The sequence below is a fragment of the Camelus ferus genome, chromosome 12, assembly GCF_009834535.1.
Source record: "Camelus ferus isolate YT-003-E chromosome 12, BCGSAC_Cfer_1.0, whole genome shotgun sequence".
Lineage (NCBI taxonomy): Eukaryota > Metazoa > Chordata > Mammalia > Artiodactyla > Camelidae > Camelus > Camelus ferus.
Genome location: NC_045707.1, coordinates 39,186,737 through 39,210,978, shown reverse-complemented (window position 1 = coordinate 39,210,978; position 24,242 = coordinate 39,186,737). Strand labels below are relative to the sequence as shown.

General features: G+C 37.8%; 1 protein-coding gene across 4 annotated transcripts in view; it reads left to right on the top strand.

Moving 5' to 3' along the window:
• Positions 1-24,242, top strand: part of TXNRD1 (thioredoxin reductase 1) — a 73,359-nt gene that overhangs the window by 40,103 nt on the left and 9,014 nt on the right. For all 4 annotated transcript variants that reach the window (XM_032493460.1, XM_014566846.2, XM_014566845.2 and 1 more), the window contains exons 6-14: positions 5,792-5,934; positions 6,335-6,450; positions 7,789-8,014; positions 10,244-10,336; positions 10,936-11,012; positions 12,315-12,471; positions 17,466-17,573; positions 19,702-19,797; positions 23,140-23,274. In XM_032493460.1, the coding sequence (XP_032349351.1) occupies positions 5,792-5,934; positions 6,335-6,450; positions 7,789-8,014; positions 10,244-10,336; positions 10,936-11,012; positions 12,315-12,471; positions 17,466-17,573; positions 19,702-19,797; positions 23,140-23,274 (1,151 nt within the window). The remainder of the gene's footprint in view (positions 1-5,791; positions 5,935-6,334; positions 6,451-7,788; positions 8,015-10,243; positions 10,337-10,935; positions 11,013-12,314; positions 12,472-17,465; positions 17,574-19,701; positions 19,798-23,139; positions 23,275-24,242) is intronic.

Below are 24,242 nucleotides of genomic sequence, written 5' to 3'. Positions count from 1 at the left end.
TCTCCTACTAGTCTGCCTCCATTCTTTCTTCTGCCTCCCCACCCTGACCCCCTCCAGTTTTTGTTTACTCCCTGGTCTGAATGCTTCACAAGATCTGCCATTAACTCACTCTTTCCCTTTCTGGAAATTCCTCCTATTAATATACTCAGATAACAACAGGGGCACCCTTCAGTTAATGTGTTAGATTTCTTAGTAAACAGTTTAGAAATCCTGCTAGTGAGGTTGTATATTACTAGTGAGCACCTCCCTATTTCCACCGGCGTCTGTGCTGGGGAAATACAGAGATAAGTGATACAAATCCTGTAGGTACACAGGTTTTGCTCTCCATGATGTACTGATGTAATTAATGTACCAACTAGGTACCCGGGAGCCCAGAGGTGGGCTTGGTGAGTGTGATTTAAGACGTGACTGGAGATGATTTCTTAGATATTGTGTCCTTAACCATCAGCAGAGGGGAGGGGAAGGTTCACTTCATTTAGATGGTGAGAGAAGAATGAACAAGGTGCATATTTGAAGAATAGCAGATATCCCAGTGTGGCTAGAGCAGGTGCCTGTGGGGGAAGTCCGTGAGGAAGAGTGTGAGGACTGTTACTGCGGGCAGAACACTCTGGGTGGTTTGGTGCGAGGGTGGTAGGAGGAATGCAGATCAGCCTAGCAGGCTGCACGGTTTTGCTGAGGGCAAGTTTGAACAGATGCTTGCAGATACTTCCTTGTGTGGTTCTTGGGATAGTAGCAGGAAGAAAGTGGGGAAAGGAGGTAAAGACCATAGATCTGGGGAGTGGAGTAGCTGAATGTCACAGCTAAGAAATTGTTGTCACTAAGATTTAGACTGAGTTCTTTCTGACTTGAAAGCACATGGGGTTATACCACGAGCCCTCGTGGCTTCAGTGGCAGCCCTTTGTAGGGGCAGTTTTTGGGAGCTGTTGTAGGGACACATGGAAGCCTTTGCTGTCTCTGTGCACCTCTCTTCACCACATGCTCCCCAGAAAGGGTAAGTTCTGTGTGTGGTCTGTAGGTTGTGCTCCAATTTCTCTTCTGTCTTTGGGAGGAAAACCTAAGAACTACCCATTTTATTTTCTAACCACTCTTAAGGTCTGTGATTCCCCCACCCCCACCATTCCATGCTCTTCACCAGTGTTCTCAGTGAGACTTTTTTCCTAGAATCCTAGAATCACCCCTGCCCACTTGTCCCATCGTACCGGGTAGGTTGTTAGAGTAGATAGACTTGTGCCCTCATTCTGACTTTGCTATTTACTGCCTGTGTGGTAAGGATTAAATACAATAGTGTGATTAAAATACATACCCATCAACAAATGTTAGTTTCTGAACCTTCCCCCTGGACTCGCTTCTTTTAATTCTTCCATTCAGAGTTTCAGTAAATTGGAGTAGACTCTGTCAAGTACTTTTCTTGGTTCTTTGTCTAATGGGTTGCAGAAAAACACAGATATTATAGAAATTTGTGTATTTAAACCAAGTTAATTTCCTCTTAGAGAAGGACATGTAATGAGAATATTAATCTGACAAAGTCTAGAATTTGTTGGAAAAATAAGGTTGATTCAAGCAAATTTTGACTTAATGCAGTTATATTTCCATGTACTTTGTTTTTCATTCTGATTGCCACTGGCCCTTAAATCTTCACAAGTAACAGTGCTGTAACTTAGAGTCATAAAAATTGTATTCACTTGTATAAGGTTTCATACCCAAATTGGTGTGTTGACATTTGCTTTAAACTATCAACTAGTTGACGTTTGCTTTAAACTATCAACTCTTAGGGAAAATGAAGTCAGTGGAACAGAATAGCTTCATATGGTTATAAATGTTTAGGAAAAAATATATAGTGGGTCTTTAGAATCTTTAAAAGACAAGAAACACGTACAGGCTTCTGCTGAGTGAATTTCATTAACAGGGCCAACTACATATAATTTTAATAAATTCAGTAACCGAGTGGGTGGTGAAATATAATGTGAATTGACACAACTTCCCAGCAAAAGAGTATGTATGTGGCTGTCATGTAGCCATAATAAGCAGTGGCTATGCTTATGTATGTTGAATTTATTTCTAAATTACATAGTCAGGAACCAGTGATTGAGGCAATAAGGAAGCCACTACCAGCATGGTCCAGATCTGCACGGTAAAACCAGCAAAAGCTCCCTGAATTTCACAGAGTTTTAACACTTGGACCAGTCCTTACAGAAATTATTTATTCAACTAGTTTTAACAGTTTCAGCTATTTTGTGTTTCTTCCCCTTTTCCAGGTTCTGTTTGTATACCTTCTACCCCCTGTACTCATTTGTGAGCAGCAGCAATCCCCAAGTCTCTTGACGAGAGCTGGTGAAGAGCTGTGCCCTCTCTTTAAAGCCCTTTACTCTTCCTAAATGGAAGCCCGGTAGTTTTATTGTTATCTTCTCTTTTCTCTTTAGGCTGCAGGCCTTCTGAAGCAAGCTGTGGCCTGGCTCTGAGAACCAGAGCTGGGTGTGTTGGGAGTGGTCCACCGGGCCAGCCAGGACCCACCTCTAAAGGAGCACTCATTGCCTCCCTGCTTTTTGTGCTAGAATGCTTGTGGTGACGAATTCTGTAGATTTAGACAAAGTCCAGTTACTTTGTCATTGGATCTTAGAAGAAGAAAGAAACTCAGAGGTGTATTTTTCAGATGAGAACCCCTTAGAGGCTGCTTAATCCATGCTCCCAACAGATGAAGCATGCAGGCTTATTCTTCATTTTTCAAATGAAAACATATCTAATCTCGTGTCCTTGACCAAAGAACAGTGCTCCAGCTTTCTTGGAAGACTGTCTTCTCTGACACTGCAAATAGCTGTGAGCAGGGTGAGGGAGGAATGGGACCTGGGCCAGGCAGCTCAGCTGAGTCTGCCTGGTGACGGGGGAGTGACACGTCCAGGACTCAGCCATGATCTGCCGTTTTCGTGAAAACTCCAAGCTGAGAATGTGCCGGGAAAGTCTCAGGCCTTAAAAAAAATTGCTTGAGCTGTGAGCCATATAAACTGGGTGAATCGGTCCTTTCTGGAGGGTTTACTGGTTTCATATTTTTTCAGGTTTATTTGTTTGAGTTCTTCTGTGCTCAAAAAGTAAATTTGCCTTTAAAAGTCAAGCATTTTGGAAGTTTTAGAATCCTGTTGTCACTAGAGGGAAAGCAAGGTCATTGGTTTGCAGTCGGGGACCTGCAGAGTTTCTGGATGTACATATTCCCCCACTACACACCTACACATGATTCATACACGGTGTGGCTGTGATGGCCTTGAGTTTGTGTGTGGCCCTGTGCAGGTCACCCATCCTTCATTTCCCTGTGTATATAATGGAAATAATTTGTGTCCCTTCAGGTGCCTTGAGGTTCAGGTGAGCAGGTAAAGATGCTGGTTAGCTTCGTTAGCCTGATTACTGTTGGTGAATCTAAGGATGTGGCCTGCTCTGTTGTGGGTAGGGGCAGATCAGAAGCAGCAGAGAGTCCAGCTGCTGAGGTGGACGTGAGAAGACATCCGGGCGAAATACAAGTCCTGCCTAGCCAGCTGGAATCTACATTGCAGAGGCTCAGCATTGCATTACCACTGGTAGACGAAGCCAGCCAAAGCAGGAGGCCTAGGGGAAACGCTGGGGCTCTGCCAGTGAGTGGACTGAGTGGGGATGAGGAGTATTTGAGTATTTGGGAATGCAGGAAGGTGGTGGGTTTGGGTATTATTGGAAGGCAGGGCAACCCTGGAGAACTGGGGTTCTGGGCACATCACCACCCACAGTCCACAAGGATCCAGTTACCACTGGTAACATATAAAGTAGAAAAGTTTTTTTTACAAGATTTTACAAGACAGAAACTCAGTTCTCAGAATGGAATGCAAGATCAGGTCCATAGGAACAGCTGGAGTCCTGGGTGCTGAATCCCAAACTGGTGGGCTGGAATTTTTAAATTTCTCCTACCTAAGCATAATCACACTAGTGATGGGTGACCGCCTATTGTACCAGGGGATGAAGGAACTTTGGTAGAGAAAAGGAGATTTGAGGAGAAGGAGAAGGAGAAGTCAGGTGGGGCCTGACAGTTACAAAGGAAGGCTTTAACAGAATTGAGGTTGGATTAGGTCTAATGATTGAATTTGAATTTCTCTCATTGAAATAGTTTAATGTTTTCTTTTAGAACATGTTATTTTCCTGTAGGATTAGCAGAGTATAATCTGCTTAGGACTCCTACCACTGTAAAATTTCAGAAGTGAATCCTTCCTTTGATTCTGTTTTTTGTTTCTCCCTGGAGGCGTTATTGGCACGTTGGGCCAGATAGCTCTGAGTTGTAACAAACTATAGTGAAGGATATTTAAAATCACTGGCCCTTGGGTATCCCTAAGTCACAGTGACAACCAAAACCACGACCAGTAAAATGATGTCTGGGATTCGCTTAAAGTATCCTGGTACAAAAAGAGATGAATGTGTAATGAGATTGGTAAAATGTTGGTAGTTGTTGCAGCTAGACGATTGGCACATGGGAGTGAGTTACATGGTTCTGTTCTATTCCTGGTGGGGAAACAGTGAGTCTTCTTAAAGTGGTGGTAGATGGAGGTCAGACCAACAGGTTGGTCGAGGCTCTCTGCAGTGTCCCCATGCCCTAGCGCCTAGTCCATGACCACGGTGGCTGCCGCAGTCAAAACTTTTTTTTTTAAACTATTGAATGGATCCCTGAAGGTTTGCTTTAGTTCAGACATTTTATGATTCTATGAATTGAATCTCTGTTATTTCTTCTCTTCTTCCTTTTGGCCACAAACCAATTTTTGTGCTGTCATTCCCACTTCCAGAGGCTGGCCACTGGTTCTCATAGAGTTGATCTTACCACTTCCTGCCTCGCCAAGCTACTTATAACCCTGACCCTAAGACTCACTTCTCAGTTCTGTGACAGTTCTTCTCAATTTATGTTGATTCTGTTTTCCTTGCTTCAAAACCACAGCTTCCCCAGAACCTGTCTTCCTGCTACCACCAAAATATGTTTTACCTGTGTCCTGTTTTTTTTCCGGAGCCATTCATTGTTAATTATTAATGAATGAATGACAAAGGATTGATTTTTACCCATTGAAATTTAATGTTATATTAGTGCTTTGGCTCAAAGGATTAATTTTATGATAGAATTTAAAAGATCTTCCTCTCTGGTGAGATGGGGTTTTGTGGGGGGCCAAAGAGACTCTTAAAACTCTCTATCTAAACCAGGGATCAGCAGACTTTTTCTGTAAAGGGCCAGATAGTAAATATTTTATGCTTTGCGGGCCATCTGGTCTCTGTCACAGCTACTCAACTGTATCATTGTAGCACAAAAGCAGCCCTAGACAGTATGTAAGTAAATGATCGTGGCTGGATTTCAATAAAGCTTTATTTACAAAAAAAGGTGTTTGGCTGGATTTGGCTGGTGGAGCCATAGTTTGCCAGCCCTTACTCTGGATACTGTTACCAGTTTAGTAACTCCAAGCCTGGCTACTCAGAATCCCTTGGTGATTGTTACACATACAAAATCCTGGGCCTCACCACACCTCATTACCTGAACAATCTGTTGACAATCCAAGGTAAAATTGGTTGGTTGGTCTCTAGATAAAGAAGAAAAAGTTCGGGTATGGTTATTTTAGTCTTAAGAATTGCCAGGATTTTTGCACTAAGCTGCATGGTCATTTTCTAAAAGGGAGAGAATACGTGAAGATGAAAATGTTATGTGCTTGAAATGAAGGACTTGTCCTTTTAGACCAAATAGTTACTGAGAAATGATATTTGCCAGGTAGTGGGAAAGCTGAACGTTTTATCTTACTTTCTTGTGCAGTTAAACATGACTGGGAAAGAATGACAGAAGCTGTGCAGAACCACATTGGCTCTTTGAACTGGGGCTACCGCGTAGCTCTGCGGGAGAAGAAAGTCACCTATGAGAATGCATATGGGCAGTTTGTTGGTCCTCATAAGATTAAGGTAATGCAGTGACAGCCTGAGTAGCTTTTCTTTGTTTGTGTTTTTAAGCTTTCGTTGGGGGCCAGGGAGGAAAAGAAAAAGGTGATTATTCTATCTAATAAAAGTAATAGCCCCTGTGACCAAGACCGTCCAGTTTGGTGGTTTGCAGTCACTTCTTACGGTGGTGCAGTAAAGGGTTAAGAGGACTGGATTTGAGGCCAGGTTACCTGGATTTGAGTATTGGCAGCCAAGACTGCCACTTCCTGGCATTGTCACCTTGAGCAAGTCTCTTAACTACTCAGTCTTAATATCCCTTTCTTACTGCATTAGCAGATTTTTCTGAGGATCAAATTGGACAATATGGTAAACAGCCTTTTTCATTTGATGATAAGTTACTAAAAATTACATTGATTTCTTGTAGACAACAAATAACAAAGGCAGAGAAAAAATTTATTCAGCAGAGAAATTCCTCATTGCCACTGGTGAAAGGCCACGTTACTTGGATATCCCTGGTGACAGAGAATACTGCATCAGCAGGTAAGGACAGACTGCAGGAAGAAAAGACGGGCTAGTCTTTTTTTCTTCAAATCCATTTAATTCTTTTCCTGGAACTTAGCTTTTCACCACGTTTTTTGCTGAAAGGGGCAAGGGATTAGGAAAAAGAGAAAGGAAAAACTATTTCACAAAAGAGAACATTTAAAAAATTCAGAATTAAATGTTGATCATCTTATCACCCAGAGTTAATATCACCGCTAACATAGATATATGCTTATAGTATTTGTATTTGAAATTTATATATGTGAATATATATTACAAATGTATACTGTATAAAACCAGATGGATATTCACATTTTGGAAAATAATTGATACATGTGTATGTACTTTTTTCTCCTTTTTTGCAAAACTGGAATCACGTGTGTTATGTCTTATGTGGTTGCTAAAAGAATTCGAGGGATAGCACGCCATTTAGGTTTCTTAAACTCTAGTTTTTCCTTACTGATTGCTCTTTGAATGGTTGCAGTGTCAATGTAGAGGGACCTCCTGAAATAAATGAGTCAAGCAAGGTTTTGCTGTGTGATTTATTTTTTCCCATCAAAACATTGTTGTTCAGAAGTTTTGAATTATTAAGTTGTTAAGACAGACTGTTGATAGATAGGTCCTCTTAGTTGCTTTTTGCTCAGGAGCTCCTGATTGTGTTGTAAATTACTCGTTTTTATTATAATATGATTTTATCCTTTGTGCCTCCTCTGGGGCAGCACAGATGACAGTTCTTGTCCTTGCTGGCTTTGGATGGTCTCCCTTCTCATATTTTAAAATCTCACTCCCTGATGATGCTTTTATGATCTATCATGTCTTGTATCTTCCTCTCCTGGAAGATTTTGTCATGTTTTGCTTTTTTTACAGTTGGCTTTCATATTCCGAAACCCATACATTAAAAGTTTTTTCCCACCTCTCTCTCCACTCTTGATAATATTGTAGATGAGAAGTAACACAGGTTTCCACCAGGGAGAGCTGGGGGTGGGGACTTGGGTTTGCAAATGTATGATTTCTAAACGCATAAATGGAGAATTATTCCAAATAGTACAAAATAATACTGTTTGATCATGGGTTGGACTAATGTCAGAGTTACATGGTTTGTGTGGTTAGCCACGGGATCTTGAGCTACTCCCAGAGGAACTGAGTGGCTGGAAAGGGAGTGTCTAAGACCTTATAAAAACTTCTCAAGTATTATGCGTGTAGCAATTGTATGCTTTTAATCTGAAAAGTGTCTTGTTCTTAAGAAAGTAAAAATGTTTACTTTGATTTGGTCGTTATTCACATATGAACATTTTTCTCATTCTTTTCTTCTTCTTTTTTTTTAAATTTTTTTTCCAGTGATGATCTTTTCTCTTTACCTTATTGCCCGGGTAAGACCCTGGTGGTCGGAGCATCCTATGTCGCTTTGGAATGTGCTGGATTTCTTGCTGGCATAGGTTTAGATGTGACTGTTATGGTACGATCCATTCTCCTTAGAGGGTTTGACCAGGACATGGCCAACAGAATTGGTGAACATATGGCAGAACACGGTGTCAAGTTTATAAGGCAGTTTGTGCCGATAAAAGTAAGTGGGGTTGCTTAGAGGTTTGTTGATTCTATACTGTGCGAGAAAGAGTTGGGGTGGATGATTGGAGCATCCTTTCGGTGTTATAAACCATTAGGAATGCTAACATGAGTAATTCTTTGTGTGATTTGGGTGTATAAACTTACACCTTCTTACCACCTAGATAGCTTTTGTTCTTATTTGCAAATTAATAATTTCTTCCTTCCGTTCTCAACTTTACCACCTTTTGTTCTCTTCTGTTTAATGCTTCCCTTTATACATTCCATCATTTTATTATTTTTGGTCTATTATACTTTCTTTTTTTTCTACATACCAGAGATTTAAATAAGAGTTTTAACACTAGGCTGATTTCTTTTTTTTTCTTCTCAAAAGACATTTCTCCTTGGTATACAGTGTAGTTCACAGGTGCATTATATTATTCTGGCTTCCCTGGAAATGATTATTTAATTTTGTTATGTGGACTGACCTTTTTTGCTCATTTAATCTTCTTTCAAAAATGCTGAATAATAAGCCAAGTTATATCTGGGACTTGTTAATATTACCACAAATGTTTTGATAAAGTGACAAATCTATTACTTTGCATATCTTAAACTAATAGTTTCCTTTAGTGCAAGTAAGGATGGGACTATTTTGTTAAAGTTAAGAAATTTTTGCTGTCTTTTAAAAAATAACTTAATGGGTTAGTAACTTAGGTTGTTTGCAGGACCATGAATCTCTTGTAGCTGAGAGGTAACAATATGAGCACTGGGATCAGAATAACCTGGGTTCAAATACTGTTCTGCCAGTTTCTTGCTATATGACTTCGGGAGAATGACTTAATTTCTCGGAGCCTCAGTGTCTTCTGTAAAATGATGGTAATAGATAGCACCTATCTCAGAGTTCTCCTGAGGATTGTGTTAGCATTAGGACTATGATGGGAAGATGACAGCTGTATGTGTATGCTGTGCTGATGGAACAGCAGCGTCTTCCTTTATAATAGCTTAACATTTGGGGAGTTGTGGGCCTCCGAGAATGTGGTGGACTATCCCAGGTGACATCAACCTGTGTCTGTATACATAGCATTTTGCTCAGGTTACCAGGGTGTCTCTGATCCCTGAAGGCGGGAAGTGAATGCTGGCTGTATTACAAAGTGAGTGAGTGGAAGAACCTTCTACAGAGAGAAGGGAGAGAGTGCATTTTGGACAAAGAATATAGCATGTGCAAAAAGGCTGTGTGGAATAAAACTGTTCCAAAGGCAGAAAGTGTTCTGGATACAGAAAAGGCCTGACTGGAACACAGAAGTGAGTAAGGCAGGAAGGAGTTTGAGGTGGGATGAGACCCTTATTCTTAAGCAGATCTAAGCCATGAATCAATTCAACTCTTCTCCAAAGATTAGAATATTTTAATTTAAATTAAACAGGAAAGAGATTTTCAATATATTCAGAGGGGCTTCACTATTTAATAAATGAAGGGAATTTTAGAAGGAAATCTTTTCTATTTGTTGATGTTGAAAATAAAAGGACTTCACAGTTTTCCCATTCAGAGTGTGTTGCATTTTACAGGAAGAGTAGAACTTGCAGATGATTTTATGGGTTTTCTCCTAGTAAATGTTTTACAGAAACCGATGATTTGGCGGTTGACCTCATTGTGTAATAGGCTAAGTGTGTTCAGTCTCATTTGCCACAGCACAAGTACCAGGACTTGCTCATTCTCCGTACACCTTTAACAACTGAAGGCAGCCCCCAGTTGTGAAACATACCTCCATGCCCCTTATGATTTTTAGGGATTTCAAGCTCTTAACTGTATCACAACAGACCTACTCCCATGTCTGTTCTTTGCTGGCAAAGCTGAACATTGTAGTCAAAAGCGAATCTATGAATGTGAGCCCCAGGGTATTAATGGTTCTGGGTAAGTTAGAAGGTAGGAACCTGGGAGAAGCAGTAAGTCACTGGTTTAATTTTAGAGACTGTAGTGCACTTTCTCTGGCCTTTTTCCTTTCCCACGTTTCTCTCTGAGCTCTGTTCTGTTTGAGAACTATCATAAAGAAAACCCCTCTAGCAAATACTAAGCAGTGAGAAGACGGTAAATAAAAGAATCACATATCATCCTTATGATGTTAACATGAGGAAGGTGGGACGTGAAAGCCAGATTTCGTGTTTTAACTTTGGGTTAACCAGACAGAAGGAGAAGACACAGTTATCCTCTTGACACATGTGTTTACTGTGGAGTAAGACTTTATCACTCTTACAGGTTGAACAAATTGAAGCTGGGACACCAGGCCGACTCAGGGTGGTAGCGAAGTCCACCAATGGTGACACAACCATCGAAGAAGAGTACAACACGGTAAGAATGGGCCTCGGTCACACTTCATCAGAAAGCAAATAATGTGCTCTTTGGATATTTGCTGGGGAGTAATAATAATGGCTGTTTACTATTTCTAAAACCCTTGGTTCTATTCCTGTTCTAAGACATCTTTATTACTTGTGATATTATAATTTGTTTTGGTTACAGGGATGGCTTCAGATTTTCTCCACTGTAACTTAAATCTTGTTTGTCAAATCGTGATTAAAAAGTGTCAGCACTTTTAAATGAGCTAGAATTTCTCTGCCCCATGTTCTTTTATCTCCCCTGCTCACCACTTAAAATAATTTAGTTATAGGCTATGCTGTCTTTGTCTCTAAACTTGGCTAGATTTATTAAGGAATTGTTCACTCCCTTTTTCTTAACAAGAAATGGGTAAGGATTTTTACTTTATCATCTTCAGAAGATTTAATTTAAATAATTTTGATTTGTTTTAACTCTTATATTATTTTCTTAATGTATTATTTCTTTCCAGGTCTGGAAAATGAATCAGATTGGCTTAATAAGCAGAGAAAAATATGATAAAATAACTCATGCATAGCCTTTTTGTTAACAGTCACTATATATTAATAATTTTTCAGGTATTGCTGGCAATCGGAAGAGATGCTTGCACAAGAAAAATTGGCTTAGAAACTGTGGGGGTAAAAATAAATGAAAAGTAAGAAAAAAATCTTAATTATGTCCTATTAAATACTATTTTAGTTATTTATAAGATTGATTAATACTGGAGTCTTAGATTTTTTAAGTTAGCTTTTACCATAGTTGGCAAGATCCCTTTTTAAGCTTAGAAAACTCTTCTTTTAGTGCCACTCACAGTATTTCCTGTTTGTCTTTTTTTCCCCTCTTCAAAATCTAAATGAAAGATACCCTGCTTTGCATATTGTTTCTTTAAATGTTTATGTGTACAGAAAAAGACCCCTCCCCAGTTAATTGCAGGTATGTGCTTTGAAAGTTTCATGAAGTACGTAGATTTGAACCATGTTTAATTTAAAGCTACCAAGTTTTATGGTAATAGAGTGGTCACTACATTTCTAGTGACAAGTCTGAAAACTGATTTTTCAAAGGTTTTAACAGGTAAAATCCTTTGGACTATACTAGATAATAGAGACTGTTGTCTGCTTATAGGAGTGGCGTGGGGTATTTCCCAGTGTCACCTTTCTTATATCCAAGTGAAAACAAGTACACAAGTGCTGTGAACCGCTAGCTGCCTTGGAAACTGAAAATAGGACAGTTTGTTTTTTTTTTTACCCCCACCTTTCAGGAATAACATTTATTCAGAAGAGATTCTTAATCTTAGTATGAGGATTTTTGCTTTATTATTATTATTTTTTCCTTGAGTGGGAGAGACAAGGGAGTTGAGGTCTAATAAAATTTAGCAGACTAAATGTTCCACCACCTTAATAACCATCTAGCTTGTTTCCAGTTAAGGCCAGGGTTTTCCATTTTGTCTAATATTAATAGCTAACGTTTATTCTGTACTTACTGGGAGCCATGGACTGTTATACTAATGTTTTATATGCATTCTCATTCAGTCCTCACAGCCCCTTAAGGTAGACTGGTGGTATTTTTCTTCTTACTCTTATTTCTATTATCATTATTCCCACTTATAGGTGGGAAAATGAGGCTTAGAGTTAAATAGCTCTCCAACATGGCAGAGGAAACAACTAACAGACCTGATTATAACAATTTAGAATCCTCATTAATTCTTAACCACGGTGTTTTAGTTCTCCTGTTCTAGGGTTTCTAAAAATTTTCCTCCTATTGCTTTGATTTTCAAAATAGCCAGAATCTCTAAGCTTTTGGTTCCTCTGAGTTTTGGTGGTGGTGCTGCTTTGATAATAAATTAGAACTTTGGTCTCAGGTAGGGTCACAGTATTGGGCTTCTTTGGGAGAAAGGGGGTTTTGTTCTGCTTACTTAAAAGTGGTAATTGATGATGATTTTAACTGAATGAATTTGCAGGACTGGAAAAATACCCGTCACGGATGAGGAGCAGACCAATGTGCCTTACATCTATGCCATTGGCGATGTGTTGGAGGGGAAGGTGGAGCTCACCCCAGTAGCAATCCAGGCAGGAAGATTGCTTGCACGGAGGCTGTACGCTGGCTCCACCGTCAAGGTGAGCGTGTGGCTGCCACCCACCAGGATACTGTTTTTAATACTGCTCCCGGCGCCCTCTGTAGGGATGGTTGTGAGGTTTGACGGTGGCATCCTAGGTTCGCTTTATTAACTGTATTCCAGACAAAGAATCATTGTTAAGACTGCTGTTCCTTTGTGATTTATTAGGAAATTTTTACTCTTAGAATCACACTAAGAACAAAATGAGCTTGATTAATCAAGTTTCAGCACTATTATGTTCCATATACTCATAATAGTTACACTTTGCACCAATTTTATTATTGCCAATTCAAGTATAATTTTCTAAATCTTTTTATGGTACGTGTCTAGGCTATGACAGGATTTGGGGGTTCTAAGTAATAATGTCAGTGTGCAGAGCTGCTTAAACCAGAAGTCAGACTTTATTCCCCCATTCTTTCTAAAAATAGGTCTTCTGCTCGTGGAATGTGTAATGTGGTGTATTAATATTTTTAATTTAATATTAAATATTAATTAAATTAATTAATTTAATATTTAATATTAAAATATTAATATTTAATATTTTAGTTTTAAAAGTTAGTATAGGAAATTGAAACTCTTAGGTGGGTTTCATGGGACTAGATGGCAAAAAAAGAAATATGTTCCAATTTTTTTTTAAGACAGTTGTTTTTAGAGCAACTTTAGGTTCACAGCAAAACTGAGAATTGAAGGTATAGAGATTTCTCATATATCCTGTGCCCCATTATCAACATTCCTTCCCTAAGTATTTTCTTTAAAGGATTCTGGAAATGTTGATTGAAGAATTTAGTCATGACTCATTTTCATTGTGCATAAATCATCATGGGTTGATTTAGGTTAGTGACAGCAGTGGAAACCTCAGTACTGCTAGTAAAATTTGTGACAAACATTTTGAGTGTACCTGGGATTATGTTGGATTGTAGCATAATAAAATCTTGTATTTTGAAATTAACAAGATTGAGGTTAAAAGGGGTTAATCCCAGGTTGTCTGATCATCCAGGGAATAGTAGTTGGTTCATGTTGCTATTTGGAATAAACTTAACTACCTCTTTTTTTTTTTTAACTACCCTTGTGAGTTATGTCTTGTATTGTTGAAATTATTGAGTTACATGGTGACCAAGAAAGTATATTCAGAAACGTAGCTTGAGGTGCATTTAGTTTGTTCTTAATCTTTTATATTTGTGATTTCCTAAAATGGAAAGATATTTTTTATAACAATAACCAAAGGGCAAATATGCAAAAATTTGCGCCTAAATAAATTTGAAATTATTGTACCACAAAATTCTAAAAATCTAATGGATCTTTCCACCTACTTTGGTTAAATCCTTCCATGTATGGGTGTAGTAATATATCTTAGCATCTGCCAGGTTGAGCGAATTCTTTCTTAAAGTACCTTAAGCTTTTATGAGCAGCAGAATTTAATGTAAACTGAAATGAAAGGACTCCCTTTTTTGCTTGTTTTTTTGGTTTGTTTTTGTCTAATATGGAAAGTGCTTTACCGAACGGGAAAATAAACAGGTGGTGTTCAGTCCTTAAGTTTGAAATCTCACCAGTCTGTCCTTCAGTACAATAAATAAAGCTGAAATGTCAATAGATACCTAGACTAATTGTATTTGGAAGAGTTACACAAGTTTTTTTTTTAAAGAGCTGTGTAATCCCTTTAATTTTGTATTGATGAGAACGTTCACAGTTTCTGAGAGCGTGAGAGGATCCACATCTGCCTTCCTTGTTTCTAAAGGAGCAGCTCTCCCTTAAGCTGAAAAATTCAGCTTAACATAAACCCTGCCTAAATAAATCTGTTATGAGATTTTAAGAGAACCCAAATTGAATCATGGGTGTTTGTGCCTTCCTCTGAATTGATGACATATATTCACTGCTTCATGAGAATGTTCGAAGCAAAGGGGACAAAGAGCAGCTATGTTTGATGTGCTAAGTGTTGTGCACACTTATCCCACCTCGGCAGCTGTGGAGACTGGTGACAGTTACAGGAAATTAGGTAGCTGTCCAAGATCACAGTGCACAGAGGCAGTGAAGGCATAAATCCAGTCCACATCTCATTGTAGGTACTGCTGTCTTAACCATGAAAATGTATCATTTGAGAGAGGAGGAAGATTTGGGAAATATGGATTATAGAAGAATAGGCGATGAGGATAGAAAAGATGTTTCAAGACTTGAAAAAATATACTGCACCTCTGTAATTTAATATTTTACTAAATAAAATGAAGTGGAAGATATATTGGAAAAATTTAAATGAATCTTCTTAAACACTTAGTAATGATGAAAGTCATTTTCAAAGTTGCTAAAAGTATTTGCCACTAACTAAAGTAAATATTCTGTTTTTTTTGAAACATAAATGAAAGAATGAAAAAAAAATTACCATTTCAAAAACAGATAAAGAACTGACTGTAAAACTGAGTCAGCCTATAGATGATGGGCTTTCCACGAAGCTCTTTAAAAAGCCAAGTGTTCTGACACACGTACCAGCTTTAAAGCACAGGGTGATGATGGGCATTCCAGCTGTCATCTCCAAGGACCAGTGTCATCCCTTAGATCTTTTTAGAATTCCTCTCAAACACTTGAAATACTTTTATGTTTACAAATAGCAAGTGTTAGCGTCTTTATTATTACTTAAAGAGGTACTTTGTAAGTTAACTCAATTTTTCAGTAAATATAAAAACATTTTATATGGAAACTGTAGAGAAACCATAGTACACATATCTGCAACTTGAGAATGGGTTGTATTCTAAAAATTCATTAAGTTGCTTGTTGTGAAAACTGCAAAATGTTTTATCCAAATAAAAGTATTAAAAACAAGGATTACATTTCGCGGTCTAGGCCATAATAGTTCATTGAAACCAATTGGAAACTGAGTATTGGGACCAAGGAGAAAAAAAATACCATATTATGTGGACCCAGATTTCTATTTGATACACCATTTTCTGCCTGAAGAACTTCCTTTAACAGTTATTTAGTGTATGCACGGTCATGGTTAATTCCTTGGCTTTTGGGTTTTTCTTTTTTCCTCAAGTTTATTTTGCCTTCGCTTTTTGGAAGATAATTTTGCTGAATATAGAATTTTGGATTTGCAGGGCTTATTTAAATATTTTAATAATTTGCCCATTGTTTTCTGGTTGCACAGATTCTAAAGAGAAGTATGCCATGCCATCATTTTTATTTTTGTTCCTTTTAAGATTTTGTGTTTATCACTGTTTTTTTAGCAGTTTGATTATTGTATGCCTTGGCTTATTTTTCTTTGTAATTATTTTGCTTGTGTTTTTGTCAAGATTTGGGGGTTTATATATTTATAGTTTTTCATCAGATTTGGAAATTTTTCATCAAATTAACCATTTAATTAATTTTTCTGTTTTCACTCACATTTCTGTTTTTCATTTTCTTAGTCTATTGCAGTGTCTTCAAGTCCACTGATCCTTTCTTCTGCACTGTCTTGGGCTGTAAATCCCATTCCGCGTTGTTTGCACTTCAAGTGGTTTCTTTCATCTCTGAGTTTTATTTATTTAAAATATATTTTCCTTTTCTCTCTTCAGCAGGTTCTTTTTTTTTTTTTTTACCTCTTTGAATATGCAGAACGTATTTATAAAACCTCTTTTAGTGTCCTCTGCGAATCCCATCATCTCTTTTGTTGTGTCTGTGTTGATTCATTTTTCTCTTGGTATTGGTTCATGAATTCTTGCTCATTTGTTTCGTTACTTTGGATGGAAGTGAACTTTGTGCATTTTACATTGTTGGGAGCTGAGTTTTGTTGAATTCCTTTATATAGTGTTGGACTTTGTTTTGGCAACCCATTATGTTACATGGGAGTAGTTTTATCCTTGTGTAATTACTTTTCAGCTTTTTTAGGGTGTGTCAACAGCAAGCTTTCATCTAGGCCTAATTTAGTTCCACTCCTAAATTGATGCCCTTCCTAAGCCTCCTCGGTGCTGCCCTGCCTACCATCCAGTGTCTGCAAATGTGTTGCATATTTGTCTGGTTTTCTAACTAAAGCAGGAAGTAAACCTGGTCCGTTATGGCAATAAGCGGATGGCTACCTTTACTTTTGAATCAGAATTCCAAAGGTTTGTGTTCATTTTAGAGAAAAAAGATTATATACTACTTCTAGAGGGAGGCACATTTTAAAGATTTTACTTTACCATTTTAGAGAGCGAGAATTGATTGAATTTCTCATATTTTAAATGCAGAACGACTTACCTCTGTACAGATTTGGCTGGGTAGGTTTAGCATTTACAAACATATTTGGCACTTATGTAATTACATTTTCACAATTCACATCAGCATATTAAAGGCTCTGAGAATTCTGATAGTTGAGAAACCTGTTTATTTGCTTAATACAGCATTTTACAAACTTGTTTGACTTCAGAACCGTTTTGTCATCCATGCCTATTAACATAAAATATGCTTTAGAAAAATTATCATTTTAATGGCTCCTTAATGTTACACTGGGAATATGTACTATAGAACCACTTCCTTATTTGTGTTTTTAAAGCCACTCCAATATTGCCACTATTGATGAGAACTGTGGCATTGCTCAATTAATGCATGTAGCTTTTTCTGTATATTAAATTATTACAGATTTCTGAAAATGGGATTATTGGGCCAAAAAGTTTAACATGTTTTTGTGGCTCTTAGTATGTATTACCTAATTGATTTTCCAATAACCTGTTAACTTCTGCCACTGATAATATGAGACTTTCAGCATTGGGTACACTAGTATTGTTTTGGCTGCTTAATTTAAGGGAGAAAAAGTATATCCTTGTTAACATCAGTTGGTAGATCAATGGAGAAGCCACATAAGCCATATATTCATGACTAGTCTTGACAGACTTTAAACCTCTGCTAAAACTTTATTGCATCAGTTAATGATTCTCGGCATAGTAGGTTTTTATTAGCCTACTTTCCTCTCCTAATTTTGAACCTTTTTAAACTATATACTTTTTTGAGTTATAATTTCTTCTGTCATAACTCTCCTCCATTTTCAAACAGTGTGACTATGAAAATGTTCCAACGACTGTATTTACTCCTTTGGAATATGGTGCTTGTGGTCTTTCTGAAGAGAAAGCTGTGGAGAAATTTGGGGAAGAAAATATTGAGGTAAATTCTACTCTTTACTACTCTTTTTTTCCCCCTAACTTTAAAATAATTTCCAGCATACAGAGAAGTTGAAACAGTAGAAAGAACTTCCATATACCCATTATACAGATGCACGTATTACTAACATTTTGCCCATTTGTTTCATATTTTTCATACTCTCTCTTTGTCTGTCTCTGTGCATTGCATCTGTGTGTATTTCTTTTTCCTGAATCATTTGAGAGTAAGTTGAATACCCTTTTACCCCTAAATATTTCACTGTGTATTTCCTATGAACAGGACATTTTCTTATATAACCACAGTGTAGTTACTACTTTTAGACAATTTAATTTTGATACAGTACTTTATCTGACCTACCTTCCAGTTTTCAGTTTCATCAGTTGATCCAGTAATACTTGGTTCTACTTTTTAAAACCACTTTTATTAGTTTCTTTTTATTATTACTATGAGAAAAATACAGGAAAATACAAGGAAGAAAACTGAAAGGTACCTGCATTTCTCCTGTTCAGTTAGTAGAACCTTCTGTTTCCCTCTAATTGTACTAACTTTTGCCCCTCACCTTTTATCCTATAGTCAAGGAAAATGCGCATGAAATAAACTACTCTCATATACACAAATAACACCACACAAAGGGACTTATGTATTAACCCATTTAGGGGAGAAAGTTTCTAGTAAAACGTTCTTCTAAAAGACCAGATTTATGAATCAGTAAATTTTGTGATATAGAAGTCTAGTTTAAATTTCTTAACATATCTTTTATTATATGCTTTAGTAGTAGCATGTAATATTGGTATATTAGTAACGTATTATTAACATTTTTTTCTGATTATAAAAATAGTATATGCTCAAAGGAAATTTGAAAAATCAGGAACATATTCAGAAGGAAATTTTAATTCATGAGTTCATATGATCATGTTGTATGTATAATTTTGTGTAGGTCCATTTATCTAAAATTTTTAACTGTGATTAAGTTATATTCAGTTTTCTGTCCTACTTTAAAATTAATGTTGGATCACAAGCATTTCCCCCTAAAAACACCATCTTTTAAAATGAGAGATGCTGTACAGTAATTTGTTAAGCCATTCTTTTATTGGATTATTTACAGTTTTTCACCGTTATGAGTAGAATGATGACCATCTTTTATATTTGTCTGTTTCTCTGATTATTTTCTGAGGATAGATTACTATCAAGAGGTATTTAGGTTTTAAAGTTCTTAATATATATTTCATAATTTTTTTCATAACCTTTGGCTTTTGTTTTATTAGAATTTGCATTTTTCATTATAAAAGTAATACATTTGTGTTGAAGAAATTTTGAAAAATGTAAGGGAAATAGGAAACAATTACTCATAGGCCTATGTCTGTAACACAGCAGTTGTTAGCAATTGGGGGTAATTTCTGTAATTGTTTTTTTCCCTGTGTAATGGTTGTGACACTGTGATACTATACATTCAGTTTTGCAACCCACATTAAAAAAATTCACCTCATTACAACATAAAGGAATGTTACATAATGTCTACAGAATCAGTATTTCTTTAAAAGATCCTACCAACCATACATGTTTTGAATTGAAGCTAGCAGTTGGAGGAGGAAAAACCTCTCTTCAGTCACTTAAGACTTAAGCTTATGAAATACCAATACAGACGTCTGCGTGTCCTCCTGTCTGCCATCTTCCTTCCTCCCTCCCTCCTTCTGTACCTTTGGTGAATAATCCCACAGGAGGGGATGTCTTTGGAAATATTTAGCAAGAAAACTAGATACTTGCTATAATTGTTTCTGGCCCAAGTTGTCATTCCTGTGAGAATAGTGTTGGTGTTTGTTTCTTTTTTAAATTCAAGACAGCAAGAAATTACATGGCTTCGTCCTCTCATTTGCTTGCTCTTTGTTGTTGTTACATAAGGTTTACTCTTTTGAGTTTGAGATGTAATTAAGGGATGAGCTTACAGTGAAAGGGCTTGTCACCTATGAGTTTAAAGTTATTTATCTTTTGGCCAGATTCCTATTTATTTCATGAGTTTTACTGTTTGATGAAAGTACTTATTAAAGGGCCTGCACCATCTTCACTCTATGACTAGAGTTTGACAGGCTACTCCTTAAGACGATGGGTCTAAATTGTGCTGCTCTCTTCTTAGGTTTATCATAGTTACTTTTGGCCGTTGGAATGGACCATTCCATCAAGAGATAACAACAAATGTTACGCAAAAATAGTCTGTAATATCAAAGACAATGTAAGTGCCATTCTCATTTAATCCTTTCTACTAATTTTATTTTGTTCTTACTGTGTAACTCTGTTTTGATCACATGGTACATACACACGGCATTCCTTTAGTATTTTACCTGTCGGTCTCCCCAGCTTTATGGACATTATTTGAGGTGAGGACCGTGACGATACTGCTTGACTCCCTGCTGCAGTGGACATAGTGGACAGGCAGTCAGAACTTACTGAATGAAGGAACCAGGAGGGAAACTTGAGAACTGTTTGTGTTTGTTAAAGGGGACCAGTGACGCCATTGACTATGTAAAAATAACGACAAAAAAGAAAAGAACGGGGGTAATTACCCAAGTTTGTATCCTAAGCAGCTGGCACTAGTGAGAAAGTTGTATTGGGAAGAGCTCTTAATTGGGTTCTGATTTTAAGATTTGCTCGCTGCTTCACGCAACAACTAGTAATGAACGCCTGTGGGCAAGCTCTTTGACCTCACAGAGTTTGTTTCTGGACCTACAAAGTGATTGAATAAATCATTGGTTTTTTTGAGACTTTTCTGATTGCTGCCCCCATTTTCTCTTGTAACCCAGAACAAGTGTGTATCTCTGCACATATTCTGTAAATGTTGTGGATTGAATCCGTGTGTGTGTGCGTGTGTGTGTGTGTGTGTGTGTGTGAGATTAGAACTTTTACAATTTACTTTCTTAGCAGCCTTCATATATAACATTCAGCAGTGTCAATTATGTTAATCATGTTGTCCATTACATCCCTAGTACTTACTTATCTAATAACTGAAAGTTTGTACCTTTTGACTGTCTGCACCCAGTTCCCCTCTCCCCACTCCTTACCGCTGGTAACTACAAATCAGATCTCTTCTTCCATGAGTTTGTTTTGAAGGATAATTGATCTACAACACTGTATTAGTTTCTGGTATGTAACATATTTCTGTACATTTCAAAATGATCACCACAGTAACTAGTTACCGTCTGTCACCATACGAAGATACTACATGATTCTTGACTGTATTCCTCAGAGTGTACATTTTGTACCTGGGACTCATTTTGTAACTAGAAGTATGTTCCTCTTGATCTCCCTCACTTAATCTGGGTTAAGTCTCATGAGAATTGGTATTTTTAACATAGCTGAGGATCTTTTTAAAAAAGTATCCCCAACAGTAAAAATACAAACAATGCTAAGGAACCTGTATGTTAAAAGCCTAATAAACTCATTTTCTTATCTCCAGATTTGAATATAATTAAGTTATATATTCTGTTTAGAAACTACTGCTCTAGACAGCACAGTTGCAGATTGCTTTTTACAGAACACAGGATTCTAGGAAAACCTGGATCCTCTACAAAAAAGGTCATCATAAATGCATTTAATAAATGAATGTACTAGGATAGCCTGTACCAAGCTATACAAAGTTGACCTAAAGAACAATTTTATGTAGAGACTTTTCTTTTTATATTGTCTTATTAAAGTCATTTTTATGAGTATACATTAGACACCATGCTACTGTGATAGAAGGATCCAGCAAGAGATACTTCATTTGCACGTAACAGTCGATGAAACTGCAAATGTTTCCTTTACACCAAGCAAATCTATTTAATTGTATAGTTTTTTTGTCCTTTTTTTTAAAACTACTGTCAGTTGATGAAATGGCATTTTTTTATATAATATGAAAAATAATTTTCACTACCAGTAAACTCAGTTAAAATGACTGAGGCTGTAAGTAGGATGGTACTGTTGTTAATTATTGTCATAAACAAAGATAGAAGAGAGGAGTACTTGCCATTGCTTGTCATAGTGATCTCGAACAAAAGCGTGCTTCTAGAACTTGACCTTCCTTGAGGCATGCTTTATTCATTCCGAGTCATTCACTTCACAGTGTATAGATGTGCTGGATTTTAAGTAGTGTTTAACTTGCTAGGCTTTTATTCTTTTTGTATGCTATTCTATTTTTACATGAAATATTTAAAATTTACATTCAGAGATAGGGAAAATACCTACCATCCAGACTCAGTGAATAGTAACATTTTCCTATATTTGTATCAGAGCTTTCCTCTTAGAAGAGAGAAACCATCACAGAGGCAGTTTGTAATAGCCTCTATTTATTAGTGCTTGCTGTGTTCCAGGCCCTACTTAGTGGTCGACACGTACAAATTCATTTAGTCCTCACACAACCTTATGAGGTATGTGCTGTTCTTACCCCCGTTTTATAGATGAGGAAACTGAAGCATGTGGAAGCTGAGCAGTTGTGCCCGGGCACTTGCTAGTTAATGGCAGAGCAGGAATTCAGTGCTAGGCAAAGTCGAACCCGCGCTGTTAACCGCTGGCCTGTGCCTGCGTGGTCCTTTCCCTCCTCCTGGTGCTTCACCCGCCTTGCCTTCCCTACCCCAGACGCAGCACTGTCCTCAGTTTGGACTGTCTCACCTGTTCATATTTTTGTGTTATTTGCTGCCTGTTATGTATCCATAAACATCATACGTTGTGGTTTAAAGAAGAGGGGTATCCTTAGCTAAATAGAAGCCTGCACCTTTTTTTAAAATCTCATTTTTGGAGATTTGTCCATTTATTGCATGTAAATCTAGTATATTTTAAGAGCTATTATAGTTACGCTTTGTTTATCCCTATACTCAAACCCTGAATGTCAGGGTGAATAATGTGAGAGTCTAGAGTGGAATATGTCATGCACATGACCTTCCTGATGGTTTCCAGGGAGCTGCTGAACCTTAGATTTGGCCTTGCCCCTCACAGCCTGAGCTGCCTCATCTATTATGAGGGGACTGGGCTGGACAGTCTGGCTCAGAGCTGGCTCTCAGAGTCTGCACAGGGGAATGCATCAGGTTTCCCTGCTTTCGGCAGAGGTAGCCTGAGGTTGGGGCTTAGATTTATCCAGAGTAATTCCCACCCAGGTATTTCAGGGTTGCCAGATGTTTTTCTCTTGCTTTCAAAACTATTTTCACATTAGAAGGGTCTTAAGTCTGTGCTATCTACCCCCAAACCTTAGTATAAATGATTTTTTAATTTGAATGACTGCTCTTAAATGTTACAGCTATCACAGGTAGTTTATTTGGGGCTTTGATACAGCCAAATGGAGGAGATGGGGGGCCCACATTTTTGCTTTTCATGTTTTTCCTTATCGTCACTCGTGGCTGGTTCTTGCCTCTTCTTTCTTGATGTGACCACCAGGCTCTCTATTGGCCCGTGTAGGAGTATCTTCACCCAAAACAGCTTCTAGCAGCAAACATTAATATAAGTCTTTGGCCATTTCTGAGTGGGATTTTTAGATTAGACTGGGAGGATATTCCAGGCAGTTAAGGGGAAGAAATCCATGTAATTGTATTACTCTTTTATATCTCAGGAACGAGTTGTCGGCTTCCACATGCTGGGTCCAAATGCTGGGGAAGTTACCCAGGGCTTCGCAGCAGCACTCAAGTGCGGACTGACCAAAGATCAGCTGGACAGCACCATCGGCATCCACCCTGTCTGCGCAGAGGTGGGTCGCCCACACTTCGATAGCTCTGTTTAAAAGTGACAGCATCACCCAGCTTACAGGGGGCAGATCTGGGATTCTGCTGTTCTTCCTACTGTTCCTGAGCTGCTTCGACCACCTTACAGCTTATTAGTGATGGAGACTACCTCGAAAGAAGGTCTTGTCTTTAGGGGCAGTTTTTCCTCTTCCCAATGTTTCTCCTTCCTGGTAACTGGATAGTATTGCCATGCTATTCAGTGATAAAAATGATGAGAGTGATTTATAGAGATGTGCCTTAAACCTTACATTTCTCAGGCCTCCTAAATTATTTTGGGGGCAATTAGCTAATAATGTCATTCATAGTCAGCAGCATAAATCCTAGTCATCCTAGAGCCACCTGGAGGCTAAATGATGTGTACCTCTTTAACTTTTGGTATCAAAGAATGAGATTTCAAAGTGATGCTTTTTAAAAGATCAAGAGCTGGAACTGGACTAGTCTGGGCCTCTGGGTGTCAGTGTTTCTTCATGCCTGTCAGGGCTCATCCAAGAGTTGAATGTTGTGATACCACTAAGGAGGGATTGTAAACCCAAAGTGTGTCTACGCTGGAGAACTTGGAGTTTGGGAGGAGGTGTCTCATCAGGAGGCTTAAGTATGGAGCTGAACATTGTAGCCCTGGAAAGTGTTCTCACTTCCTTTTGCTTTGCCTTTTCTCTGATTAGGGCTAGTGTGTGTCCTTCTCTATATTAATATGCATCTGTTTAGTGACTAGGAAACTACTCTGTGTGTGTGTGTGTGTGTGTGTGTGTGTGTGGTTTGGTTTTGTTTTTGTGAAGTAAAACTAAGTTTCAAAAAAATAACATAAAAATTGAAAAGAGAATAATAGATTTTAAGAATCTCTTAAAGAACATGTAATTAGTCTTTTATTCAGTGTGATGACTAAGACTGTCTGCCTAGGGAAGGAGCCAGTTCATTTTTTTTAAAAAAAACAGTG